This window comes from Centroberyx gerrardi, chromosome 13 (genome assembly GCF_048128805.1).
Source record: "Centroberyx gerrardi isolate f3 chromosome 13, fCenGer3.hap1.cur.20231027, whole genome shotgun sequence".
NCBI lineage: Eukaryota > Metazoa > Chordata > Actinopteri > Beryciformes > Berycidae > Centroberyx > Centroberyx gerrardi.
Genome location: NC_136009.1, coordinates 23,308,631 through 23,321,868, shown reverse-complemented (window position 1 = coordinate 23,321,868; position 13,238 = coordinate 23,308,631). Strand labels below are relative to the sequence as shown.

Below are 13,238 nucleotides of genomic sequence, written 5' to 3'. Positions count from 1 at the left end.
ACATGAACCAGAGAGGCGCTGTTGTTGCACAATTGATGACTTTTGTTGTTTCTCTCTGAATCTAGAGAACTACCCTAACTTCTATAACACTGGAGAATAAAAATGTGAAGACATCTTTGTAAACACAAACAGTTTTATTTGTTCCACAATAGCACACAAAATATGACAGAAATGTGATTAATAACAACCCAGATCAGCAGGTTTAGGCTACAATATTACCTTGATTTAGTTAGTTTAAGCCTAAAGTTTAGTGCAAAATGAACCTGATCTGGGTTTATCTAAAAATTATACCGCATAGGGACTATTTCAAAGGTTATCAAAAATATTTTTACATGACAGCTGAATATGATGTGAATGTTTCCAGGCCAGGGTGGAGGAATATTACAAATCCCTGTTGTTGCTGCTGAGCAGTTTAGGGTAGGAGGTGCCAATGGATCGCCCGTGCCGATAGACAACCAACTCCAGCATGTACTCATCCACCTTCACCACCACAGACGTCATCTTCTCAGTCGACATGAGGAAGACTATGGTGAAGAGGGCCACCTCAAACTCGGGGCTGACACCAATGAAGGAGCCACCGACCGGCTTCACCAGCCCCTTCCAGCTGAACTGCAGGTTCAACACGTGGTCATCTTCATCAGGCTATAAAAAAGATATAAATAAACAAAAACAAAATAGTTAATTAAGGTGTAACTCATGTCTGATGTGCTGTACGTTTCTGACTGGGAGGCAGACAGCAGCAGGGATTCAGGGATGTGGATTTATTTGTAGTAACAGTAGTGGCGGTTGTAGTAATAGTAGTTTTAGTAGTATTTAATTGATCTGAAAGTGGAAAATTACTTTATCATTGGAATAACACAAGTGATACAACAAACAGAATCAGCCCGAAGAAGAGGCTAAGAAGACTTTTTGCAGAGCTTTAGATCTATATGACTAAATACCATGGTTCCATAGACAAAACATGCGTTCTGTATATTCATGAGACAATGCAACAAGGTGACAGATTATTCTCTTACTGTATCTTTGTTGGCCCTTGCTTTGTAGCCTTTGTAGTCCACATGGTCGTGTTTCTCCTGTAGATAGAACTGGACCCAGTTGTGAAGACCCATGATCTCCCGGCCAAACTTGGTCTCCCCGACAAACACATGCTCAAATCCACAGGAATCCTCACTACAGAGAAAAGGAAGTCGTTATGTCCAGAGATAGTCGAGTGGTTCAGTCTGTATCCTCACTGGCCTCGGATGGCCTCTGTCTCCCTTGCTACTTAAGCACTGTCTAAATAAAGGTTAAAATACTAGGAATGAGACAACTACCCACTCTCCTTTAAACAAAAGTCAAATATGAAATATATGCTATACAAAATGTTGAATTCTTGATTGATTATTCTGATGCTTCAAGTAAATAAACCCAGAGCATCTTATGTATATTGCACATTGGAGGTTTACTGTTATAACAGCAAAATAAATGCATAGAACTGATTGATCTAAACGGGGTTCAAATGTACATTCTTGAGAATATATTCATGTATATATTTTTGGATTCTCTATTGATCCTTGAGGGGGAAAGTCATCTTTTCACCAGGAAGGTCAGCTGGTTTAGCTGCAGAACAACAGCCCTGCAGTTGGTAGGGATTCAGATCTACAGTCATACTGGAGGTGATAACGGGGATCTTTCACTAACCTACGGGACAGACTCTGTATATTTATACAATATTTAGGCTGTTATAGTGAAACTCACCCTCCGCTCCTGTCCCGGTGGTAGAGGCGGAACCAGATATCGTACAGCTGCCTCTTAAACTGCATCTGGTCTGATGGCGACTGCCCCTTGCTGACCAGATACTTGTGAGCACACTATGAGTAAAAATACATAAGATATGATGAAAGTTTAATCATTGAAGTGGGAAGCGGCATCATTACAGCAGCAGAAGAACAGTATATAGATAAGAAAATAGAACATATTGAAGATAAAGATACAGCATCTTCGTCACGCTATAAAACAATTCCTTTTGGCTTGAAAGAATTATTGCTTTGATGACTAAAGGTTAACAGATAGTTTCAGTTTAATGATCAACAGTCCAGTAGAAGACATATATACAGGGTGTGTGAAATAGTGTAAACTGAATAACAATTATCAGGGTATATTAGGGTTAAAAAAGGATGCACAGTATATCTGCTAAAAAAGGCATGTGCATAATGGTGGGAAAAACAAATCATGCAGTATTCATTTTGTCCCCGCCCGCCAACAATTGTTTTCCATGGAAAAGAGAAGTTGTGATAGTCTCATGTCCTCATATATTTAGTAGTAATAGCTGGGTTTATATATGGGATACAACACGTGACACAACACAGAATAAAGAACAAAAAGGACGCTGTTCAGTGGAGTGGAATACATCAGTAGCACACAGAAACATACAGTCAATAATGACAATACCTTTGCTACTTAGATTGTTTAGGTGTGACAATACTTTTTTATATATATGCATATTTGTACATAGTAGTTAGATGTTCAGGTTTACCTCATTTTGTTGTCCTTGATTTTAGCTGTATATTTATTCTGTGTAAGTACATTGAGAGCAACGAAAAAACCGGAGTCAAATTCCTTGTATGTGTACATACTTGGCCAATAAAGCTGATTCTGATTCTGATTCTGATACAAAGCAGCCTAAGACACTAAGAAGATGGGTCAGGTTTAACACCATCACCTTCATTCCAAAGCCTCATTGCAGTAGGAAAAAACAACTGCATGAGCCTCTGTCAACATTTTGCAAAGTTTACTGCATAACGAGGAGTGTAAACAAACTCCTGTGTTGGATCAATGTATTGTTGAGTGTGTGAGTAATATTGGCCATGATGGCAGATGCAGTTTGGACATGACTCTCTTACTACACCTTCATGACATCGGTCTCCAGTATGGCATCCAGGAAGAGGTGGTTCTCTTTCATCTCCTCTGAAGTGACGGTCTCTGACACACCGGTAGACATCTCATAGTTGTCCAGCAAGTTGATGAAATCTGCGGGAGAAGAAAGTTAGCTCTTGAAAAAAGGTAGAAAAGTGGCTCTAACAAAACATGAAATGTGATGAAAAAAGATGCTCACGGGCGTATGTCTCGATACTCTTGAGTTTGTCTTCATTGACGTAGGAGAAGAGCGGAGCCCTGGCCTTGTCTCTGGCATAGTTACTGCCCTGGGCCACATAGCCTGCTTTTCCCTGAGTAAAAACAAATACACAGATAGGAATCAACACACTGAATCTACACAAGGAATATTACAAGGAATTTGTGTGTGAATTTGTATGAATACAATAAATATATATTAAAAAAATATATAGGATATAACAGGTACAGGTATCTTTTTGGGGTAGCAAATTAAGAAAATAGTATATAAGTATAAGTAGTAGATAAAGATGTAAAACAAAGTAACATAAAGATAAAGTATAAACAGTAAATACAAACATTCTAAATAGAATTTTTGACTGTTGAATCTGTTGAGTCCTTACTGATTGCACTGATGGAAAGCTATGGAAGTCAATAATAGAGAAATAAATGTTTATGTGTATAGACAGTGAGAGTTATAAATATATATATACTGAGAGGTACGTAGTCAATTTTCATTTTATTTCTTTTTTATTTGACATTATTTTGTCAGTTAAGTGAATGCATGTCGTCTACATTACTACCTTGAAGATCGTTTGCAACTTTGTTTTGAAAAGTGCTGGATAAATATAGTTATTATTATGATGATTATACTGATAATTTGATATTCTAAATTATTATACACTAAATACTGTTAAATACTGTTATTATGCTATTGTTAATGTGTATCATGACCATCTATGATATACTTTTTTTATGATGTCATAATGTGTCTAAGTGAGGCTATAATTCTGTAATAGCTAAATGGCAAAATGGTATCCTGTGTTGGCATAATGGTTTTACATGATTTCATAATAATAATATTGTTTATCATCATGTAGATTCTAGGTGGTGTCATAATGGTTCTGTGTTTTGTCACAGAACACTGTTCTAGTTGCATTCTCTTTGTAGATTCCATTTACTGCAGGTGATAATTTGAATAAAATAAATGGCTTCTGGTTCAGACAGAGTTTGCATCTTATAGCTCGTATCTCTACGAGTGTTTTGCATTGCAGAGGAGAGACGACATTCATGGCATGAATTCCCCGGTCCTGACCTGAAGGGAGATGGTGTAGTCGGTCCCCGGCTTGAGGCGGTTGGTGTCCAGACACCACAGCTGGTTCAGCACCTCACACAGCTCCTGGTTCACCCCTTGACTGTGGAGAGGCAAAGAAAACAAACATGTCAACGTCACAATGCACAAAATGGAAATGGCACAATGGGTTTGATCAGTTTCTGGGATTAAAATGTATTCATCTGAAATTTTAACACACTTTGGAATCTGTTCAAACTAAAATGAATGGCTCTTTGTAAGGTGGTGTGATTGTCGTATTTTTATACTCTTACTTTTACAGTAATGTCCAGAGAGAGAGTTCAGAATAGATTCTTTGGGATAAAACATTCTAAAACCTCTCCCATTTTTTCCCTGAACATTCACAGAACGATTGATTGAAGTATGATAACCTTGATTTGACTTCTCTTCACTGTATTCAATTTACTGATGACTGATTGTTTTTAGCCTTCATTTATCCAGGGAAGGTTGACTGACAAGCTTACTCTTTTCCAGCAACAGCCCGCTTCAAACCTACACAGTTAAACACAAGCACCTCTCTGACCTTCTCCAGGCTACTGCCACCCATTTTTACCACCAATGATTAATTCAATCATTTAATCATTCACACGTGTGAAATGTGTGTGCAATGTGTCGTTTAAGAGACTTACATCATGCAGCCTTGTATGGAAATGTGATGTGTGTTTAGTTCATCAAGACACAGAGTTAGCAGGACATTAATATACAAAACCACCACCATCCTTGCTTTAACATGTATAGAAAAAAAATGTGGTTCAGTAGATAATGACATATTTCCCAATCCTGTTTCAAATAGAATTTTCAATATGTTTATGGTTTACTTTAGATTGTTTAGGTGTGACATGGATGAGGTTTGTCCCATAAGACAGTATAATGACAACAATGACTTTGTTGTTGTTGTTTTTCATGTGTGCATAAAAGGTTCTAGATGTGTAATCAAGACCTCTGAATAAACAGCTCTACAACAAAATCTGGTTAACATTCCACTTGACAAAGAACCTAAAAAACAAGAACCTAATTTGCACTTTTTGATTCAGAGTGTAGCCTGAATCCTAGACAGCAAATGAGAGCCTTTGCTGTTATATCATTTTTGTTCCCATGGACTCCTGTTGTCCCGGTTTTTCCCTTTGTTAAACCAGACAATGCCAGTGAAATTTGACAAACCAGTGGGAAAAAATGTGACTAGAACGGTGCCATTATAACTTCAAAAAACAGGGGCAGGGCGTCCTTGCATGCAAAAAAAAAACCCCCCACTTTAATAGAAGTAATTGTATCCACATGTCAAAAATGAACAGTGGTGGCTCATCTTCCAAAGTCAAGTGATATTTTTTTTTGCATGCAAGGAAGCCCTGCACCTGTTTTTTCTTGTTTGCTCTGCCATTTTTGGGCCCCTACTCTTTCCAAACTATCTTTGAGTTTCACATCCTTATAACTTGACCATATAAATCTGAAGAACATAAAGCAGGGTTTGTTCTTTTGATGTCATGGGTTTAAACACACGCTTCATGACTGTTGTATCTGGTCATCCTCTTTCAAATCTTTCCGCTCTCCTCTGTCCTCTAATAAAGCAGAAATGCCATAAAAAATTATCTTATCAAATCTTAATGATAGCCACCACACACCCTTGCTGCCATATGACTGGGACTAAACACAGCAGCTGGTTTGCACAGTGGAAAACTATTGAGTAAGAAGCAACTGACAGGAAGGAGCATCTGCTAAGACAGAAACTCTGTGTTCTTTAAATAGCAGGCACACAATTATGAATATCACAAGGAAGAGCAGTAAGAGCGTCTTACACTGAAGCAAAGGCTGTTTATAGTTTGTCTGCATCCTGTTTGCTCTGTTGTATAATTCAGCCCACTAATCACTACCAGACCTGCTCTCACACACACACAAACAACAGACCCAACTCTGCAGCTCAGTTCAAAAACATCCAGATATCCACTGTGCAACACTTGGGGCAAACCTATAATCTTCAGTAATAAGTCAGAAGCAGCTGTTTGCCTGTGCAAAGACAGAGGACTTCTGTGTTTTACAAGGAAACAGAAAGACTGTTTACAAAACTTCAACTGAGAACAGCAACAACAAGACAGAGGAGTATCCTTTTACACTGCAGTCTGCCTGTTTCCATCAAATAAATCTGTCTTGAATCAAAAGTACACGTCAAAAATGGTGGAAAGTGTCTGAAAGTATTACCACAATGATACTAAATATCGCCTGAAGAGGAACTGGCAGAAAAAGACGTTTAAAGGCTGCTGGCTGAAGGATCCTGTGATGCATTTCTGCTCCTCCGCATCCAAAACTTACCTCCTTGCCATGATGTCGTTCAGTGGAAAAAGTAACACTGTCTGTGTCCTCGCATCCCCTCAGCAATGAGCCATTTCATCGGGGACAGTTATCTGAAACGTCAATCAAGAAGTTGCCAAAAAAAGAGCCAGCCAATCACACGACAGAAAAAACGTCTCAGTCCCTCCTCCATGTCATGGGAAGGGCGGTTCCCATCCTTTGGCTGTATTAATTTACAGTGGGCCTACGTGGAAGGAAAATGGGCTTTTTGCAGGGGTCCCCACACTTTTTAATGGTAAGAACTCCCATATAGAACGCTTTATACCCAAGACCCAATTTCATAAAGGTTTTCTCCCCCATCTGATCAAATGATTGCTGTCTGTCTCTACTGTATGTGGAAAGAGTGAAACCTCTTGTCAGAAAGTAGTCATTCATATACTTCTGCTGCATGCTGACTTACAGCAAATTAAATAATAATGAAATTAAACTATTATGCATTTTGCTGGGAACCCCCTGTAACACCCTCAAAAACTGGGTTTCCCCAGTAAGTTTTTTTTTTTGCAAAAAAAAACCCTTAACAAACCCTTACACTCATTTGAACCTTTAATGAACCTCAATATTTTGCAAACGTTCTCCTCAATACCATAATGTTGCTTTTAATTAATCATTCGTCCTTTATAGTATATTTTATTTGTAGAATTCCAATAATTCCAATAAATAAAAAGTTACACGTCATGAAATATATGGAAATCTAAAGGAATGCTTTAATTATTAACAATCAGCAAGCCAAGCATCACGCTGTAATTACAGATGCTAAAAAGAAAATTCTTGTTATGTCTATGCACTGGAACGGAGAGAGGAGAAACGCGCTGAAAACATCCCGACTTTTATTTTGAAAATCAAAATCAAGCCCATGGAATGAAGGAGTCATTGCGCAGGCGCGACTCCAGCTCACGTTGTGGGATGTGTGTGTTCCAAAAACAATGTCAGATGTGATGTTAAAGTTGGTTTATCACACTGTTTGCGTCGTTTAACGTTTCGTTGTTTTGCAGTTATTTCTGTCTTGCATTGTAGTTTCGACTGTTGTTCAAATCAAGCTTAGTTTTCAAACAGAAACAGCTGAAGCCTGAAGAAAGCTAACTAGCTAGCGTTTAGCCCTCAGCAGCTACAAGTGGCAGCATGGGCCCTGTGGTGGAGCTCATTGCTGGGAGCTACGAGCAGATCGCCTTTGGTTATCGACTGTGCACTGATGAAGCAGTAAGTGGGCAACTTTCTGCTATTTTATGGTTGTGTGTAAATGTCATTGTCTTGTTGTACTGTTTTACACTGTATCTAAACCAATAACCCACTGGGATTGAGGTAAAAACTACACTGAGCTGAGCTGTCACTGGGTTTGGTGTTTGTTCCCACAAGACCACAGCTGTCTATCTTTTGTCTCTGTGTAATTTCATGGTCTAAGGATTTAGTGTGGTGAGCTGGCCTGATAGTTGCAGATCAGGGGAGTGTCACACAAGGCCAAACCATTTGATTAATTTGGTGTAATTTGGCTCAAACTGGCAGTCACAAACCCAAATCCCATGTTGCTACACGGCCCATTCCTGATCTAAGGATCTCCCCATCCTTTAATGTTTCCTGCAGGAGTGGACAGCCAAGGCGGACTTCACACATCACGCCCACACTGCATCCATATCAGCTGTGGCAGCCAGCGAGAGATTTGTTGTCACAGGAAGCAAAGATGAGACCATCCAGCTGTATGACATGAAGAAGAGGGTTGAACATGGGGCTTTGCTGCATCATGATGGTAAGAACAGGCTGGAAAGTCTCAATTTAAATGGACTGTGTATTTCCAGCCTCGTTTGACATCAAGGAGGGATCCATGACTAACTGCGTTGAGGGAGACAAATAGCTGAGGTCCTATACTGATCAGTGGTTTTAACACTGCCTGCGTTTCTGGTTCAATTCCCACTGCGGCTTCCTAAAGAAGTCTAAAAATATCTGTAGCATGGTTTCACGTAATTCAGTCCCCACCAGCCATTCCACACTGCAAAGGCATGAGGCACTATCAGTTAGCTCGTATAGCTGCTTAATCAAGGATGTGATTGGATGAAGAAAAGTGGTAGGAAATAATGTGAGAGAAGAAGGGAAACAAGATGGAGATGTTTACACACAGTCATAAAATAACAGATAGGTTGAATTTCATTTAAGCAGACATCTGCAGACATGTTTAGGCACATTGCCGACTTTACAGACGTTGGCCATTCTCTGGGCCGCTACAACAAGACACATCAAATGTCATCAGAGAATTGACCTCAGTTGCTTTTCACTATTTGTCAAGCTATAAAAAGTCAAGGACAGTAACTTGTAGTCTTTACAGCTGACACAGACGTCTTTGTGTTGCACAGGCACCATCTCCTGTCTTGAGTTTTATGGCGCTTCTCATTTACTGAGTGGAGGAGAGGATGGACTCATATGTGTGTGGAGCACGAAGAAGTGGGAGTGCCTGAAATCCATCAGAGCTCACAAGTAAGCACAAACACAAGACCTGCAAAAGGCATGGCAGGGTTTTGTGTATGATTGTTTTTGTCATGACTGTTATCAAGCCAAAGTAACACGCTTAATCTTTTAATTTCCCCAGAGGCCATGTCACATCGCTGTCTGTCCATCCCTCTGGGAAACTTGCACTTTCAGTTGGGACAGACAAGACTCTCAGGTAGAATCCACGGTTCTATGGGAAAGTGAATTTGGACAATTAATTCATTAAACAAGGTGTCAAGAATGATTCTTGCATGTTTTATCCTTTTAGAACATGGAATCTAATCGACGGACGATCAGCTTTCATCAAGAACATAAAACAGAGTAAGTTGTCTCTTGAATCGTGAAATTTAGGGATGGATTATCTTTTATTTTTCAGAGATACTTGTATGTTTGAAAAGACATTCACTTTTTTCTCCTCACTTTTATCAGACGCGCACATTGTCAGATGGTCCCCAGATGGGGATAAGTATGTGGTGGTGGTCAATGACAAGCTGGACGTCTACAACCTGGAGACGGCCTCTCTGATCGGAACGGTCACAAACCCCAAGAGGATTTCATCCATTAAGTTTCTAACTGTGAGTTCTGCTGTTCAGTCAGACCGGCTCAAACTGTACTCACACCTACTTCTGTGGTTTGTTGTAGCTGAGGTGCTAGATGGCTAGAGTGTGCCAAATACAATAACATCATTTAAATTGTCTTAATGTGGTAAACGCTATCACAATCTCATTTTAACATCAATGATTCATCACCACATTACATTGGTATAATTACTGGTAAGGAACGAGACCATCGGCGAGAAGACTGGCAGCCTCTGTTGGCTGTGTGCCACCAGATTCAGATTTGGCATGAAATCTGGTGGATTGTTTTATGGCACAACGGGAGATTACTTTACAGAGAAAAACAGGAAGAGAGCGCCATTTGTCCAGTGGAAACGGAGCAAGGAATAACATCCTAGTAGAATACAAATGTCATTTGGAGTTATAGCCCATTTACTACGGTCTACGTTTAGTTTACATTTCCCCTGATTCACAATGCATGCTGTATGTAATTATATATTTTTTTAAACATCTAGCTTGAAATTAACTGCTGTCCCAGCTAACAAAGACATCCTAAATATGATCACATGGATGTGTTTAAAGTTTGTAAGGCGACTTGTTTTTGAGAGATTATTTCCTGGCGGAGTCTTCTTCCTGTGGGTGTCAGGTGATTGACAGGAAACAGAGCGGAGCGTAATGCAGCTCTGATGTGAAAACACAATGAAATACCGGTAAAAAAGAGAAACCTTGACGAAATGTGTTTGCTGTAATGGATCATCTAGCTCAGGCAATTTTCAAGTCTATGGAAGTTGTTTTTTCATTCTGTACAAGAATGAATGGCAGCAAAATGTGCAGAAAAACAAAGGGACCTAGATAGAGCTGCAACGATTAATTGATTAATCAATTAGTTGTCAACTATTAAATTAATCGCCAACTATTTTGATAATCGATTAATCGGTTTGAGTAATTTTTTAAGAAGGTTTAAGAAGGTTGATTCCAGCTTCTTAAATGTGAATATTTTCTGGTTTCTTTACTCCTCTATGACAGTAAACTGAATATCTTTGGGTTGTGGACAAAACAAGACATTTGAGGACGTCATCTTGGGCTTTGGGAAACACTGATCGACATTTTTCACCATTTTCTGACATTTTATAGACCAAACAACTAATCAATTAATCGAGAAAATAATCGACAGATTAATCGACAATGAAAATAATCGTTAGTTGCAGCCCTAGACCTAGACAATTGGCACAAACTTTAAAAAAAACAAGAAAACAAAACATTGGTATTATCCTTTAAGTTTGAGAAACATTAGGTACTACTAGAGGCTGCCGATCCTCTCCACCATGGTCTCGTTTGATTATGGTAATAATATCAAGGTATCACAACAAATTTGACAATGATATATGGATGTTTAAAAATGCTACACGCAGCACCTTTTAAGTTTAAATGTGTTGTGATCCTACTTGCTTTTCAGAACTCCGTCCTGGCCGTCGCGGGAGACGATGAGACGGTGCGGCTGTGTGACGTGGGAACAGAGAAGTGGCTCTGTGAGTTCCAGGCACATGAAACCAGGTACATGATCCACAGTGTGCTTGTGTTTGAAACTCATCAATCGGTGTGAACGCTGCGTATTGTTGGAAACTTTTCAGTTCCAAAGCTGGTTCGGTATCAATAGCAGTTCAATACCAGAAACAACATTTTTTTTTTCCAATACCTCTCTTTGTTGAATGAAACCACATTTCTTTATGTAACAGAATGATTTTTTATTTGTACACGTCATCTGCATTTCGAAATGGAATTGAACAACCATACAAATTAACGAGAAGAAAACCGGAATTCTCAGTGTACACATTCAACATTGTGAAACTTACTGATACCATGATTTGATTCCTTAAAATCAGTACAGATGCCAAAATATATATACAAAACTGCTGTCTTTTTGTGATTTCAGGGTGAAAGCAATCGACAGCTTCAGTATGGAGGACTACTGTGTGCTGGTGACGGCTTCAAACGACGGATTCATCAAAATGTGGAAACTCCATCTGAAAGAGGCAAGTCTCTTCCTGCTGTTCATTTTGAACATTTGAATAGAAGTCGTTTTCATACCCTCAGACTAGGTTTTAAAATCATGTTTTTTTTCAGTGTGGTAGTCACATCTGATAATAAACATTATTTGTAAGGAACATTGCAAAGCAGAATTTACAGGCAATGATAGCTGAATAAAATCGAATGAGGTAAACAATAAAATTGCCAGACATTCATTAAAAAAACAGGGAGACAGAATAAAAATTGCCATTGCAAGAATAAAAACGCATAAAGACAAGTTGTGTAAAAGCCTGTCTGTAGAAAAAAAAGTGTTTTAAGAAGTGGTTCACAAGATGCCACTGTTGTTACCAACCTTACTTCCTCAGGCAGGGCTTCCCAGGGCCTAGGGGGGCGCTTGTTTATAATCTAGCTGTGTCCCTGCTGTCACACAGGAGCTGGAGTCTCCCACCCTGCTGGGGGAAGTGAACACAACGGCCAGACTGACGTGCCTGGCTGTGTGGAAGCCTTCGTCAACACAGGAGACTCCTGAGGCTCCGGCCGCTCAGGCGACGACGTCTCAAGGTGGAGTGCTGCAGAAAGTCAGACTGGTTTCACTTTGTCATTATGATATGAAAGAGACGCTGACGCATTTGTACTGTTTTGGTTGGCCTGAATTGGGTTTCCATGGTGATATTCTGTTTGTATGGTGAGAGGGGAATGAATGTTCTTATAGCTTCCTCCAAGTAAGATCATAAGTTTGTGCTTATGGGGCAGGGGAAGCCTAGAGGTTAGAAAAGTGTGTGTGTGAATGACGCTCTCCCCTTCCTCAACAACTACTGCCCAGCTGCCCTTGAGCAAGGCACTTCGAAAGCCCAACACCAAAATAAATTAAATTTATGAATTTAAAATCAACCGTAAACGAACTGCAGCAGATATTGCTTGCTTTTTCATAAGTAGAGTTGATTGTATTTGTGTGAATATAACTGATAATGTTGAATCTCATTACCTTGGACTGCTGGACAATCAGTGGATTCACTGCAGTGCCTGTTGACACACTTCTGCAATTTGTGATACCAAGTAGGAGATAGTGGAAATTCCCACATGTCCTACTTGTAAATATCACTAGGAGGCTCACTAGTTTTTCCCAATCAGCAGCTTGTATTTACGGTAAATCTGACATGACTTGAAAGTGGCATTAAGCCTCTGCAGTGGTCACCAGTAGAGGACTGGTTGTACTGGGCAGCTCCCAGTGTGAAAGTGTGATACTGTATGAATGTGAAGCAGGGTGTGCATGCTCGGTTATCTTTCCCTAGATAGATGTAGCAGTGTAACAGTGTGTGACCTGTAGCAGTGTGTCTGTGTAACACGCTCCGTCTGTTTTGTGTCTGTCCACAGAACTCGCCCAGGAGCTTTCAAAGTTGAAGAGAGTCAGAATTGCAACAGAGGAAGTCGTTATGGAAGATGAGAGTAAAACTAAAAAGAAGAAAAAGGGTGGTGGGAAGTGAAACAACAAACACAATAAAAATGTTTTATATTGAAGAGCCATTTTATATCTGGGTTTGGTCTTATTTATTTGGTCTATTATGCATTTGCCAGACATAAAATCTTTTATATCTGGACTATTTGGTCTATAA

General features: G+C 39.5%; 2 protein-coding genes across 2 annotated transcripts; one reads left to right on the top strand and one right to left on the bottom strand.

The window, feature by feature from the left end:
* Positions 1 to 134: 134 nt before the first annotated feature.
* On the bottom strand, positions 135 to 6,636 carry LOC139931000 (uridylate-specific endoribonuclease C-like). Its single transcript, XM_071924362.2, has 7 exons — positions 6,527 to 6,636; positions 4,187 to 4,286; positions 3,095 to 3,206; positions 2,888 to 3,009; positions 1,738 to 1,850; positions 1,017 to 1,170; positions 135 to 642 (listed from the first exon to the last, which is right to left on the bottom strand). The coding sequence occupies exons 1-7, from the start codon at positions 6,535 to 6,537 to the stop codon at positions 382 to 384; spliced, it is 873 nt and encodes a 290-aa protein (XP_071780463.1). The 5' UTR covers positions 6,538 to 6,636; the 3' UTR covers positions 135 to 381.
* An 813-nt stretch (positions 6,637 to 7,449) lies between these two features.
* Positions 7,450 to 13,138, top strand: pak1ip1 (PAK1 interacting protein 1). Its single transcript, XM_071924353.2, has 10 exons — positions 7,450 to 7,762; positions 8,144 to 8,306; positions 8,908 to 9,028; positions 9,141 to 9,215; positions 9,309 to 9,361; positions 9,470 to 9,615; positions 11,054 to 11,151; positions 11,531 to 11,630; positions 12,057 to 12,186; positions 13,000 to 13,138. Exons 1-10 carry the CDS (start codon positions 7,685 to 7,687, stop codon positions 13,107 to 13,109), a joined length of 1,074 nt encoding a protein of 357 aa, XP_071780454.1. The 5' UTR covers positions 7,450 to 7,684; the 3' UTR covers positions 13,110 to 13,138.
* The last annotated feature ends 100 nt before the right edge of the window (positions 13,139 to 13,238 follow it).

Coding starts and splice junctions, on each gene's coding strand:
- LOC139931000 (XM_071924362.2), bottom strand. Junction 3,010..3,094: donor GAGTATCGAGACATACGCCC/GTGAGCATCTTT, acceptor CTTCTCCCGCAG/ATTTCATCAACTTGCTGGAC. Junction 643..1,016: donor CAAGGGCCAACAAAGATACA/GTAAGAGAATAA, acceptor TCTTTTTTATAG/CCTGATGAAGATGACCACGT.
- pak1ip1 (XM_071924353.2), top strand. CDS start 7,685: ATGGGCCCTGTGGTGGAGCTCATTGCTGGGAGCTACGAGCAGATCGCC. Junction 8,307..8,907: donor GGCTTTGCTGCATCATGATG/GTAAGAACAGGC, acceptor TGTGTTGCACAG/GCACCATCTCCTGTCTTGAG. Junction 11,152..11,530: donor TTCCAGGCACATGAAACCAG/GTACATGATCCA, acceptor TTGTGATTTCAG/GGTGAAAGCAATCGACAGCT.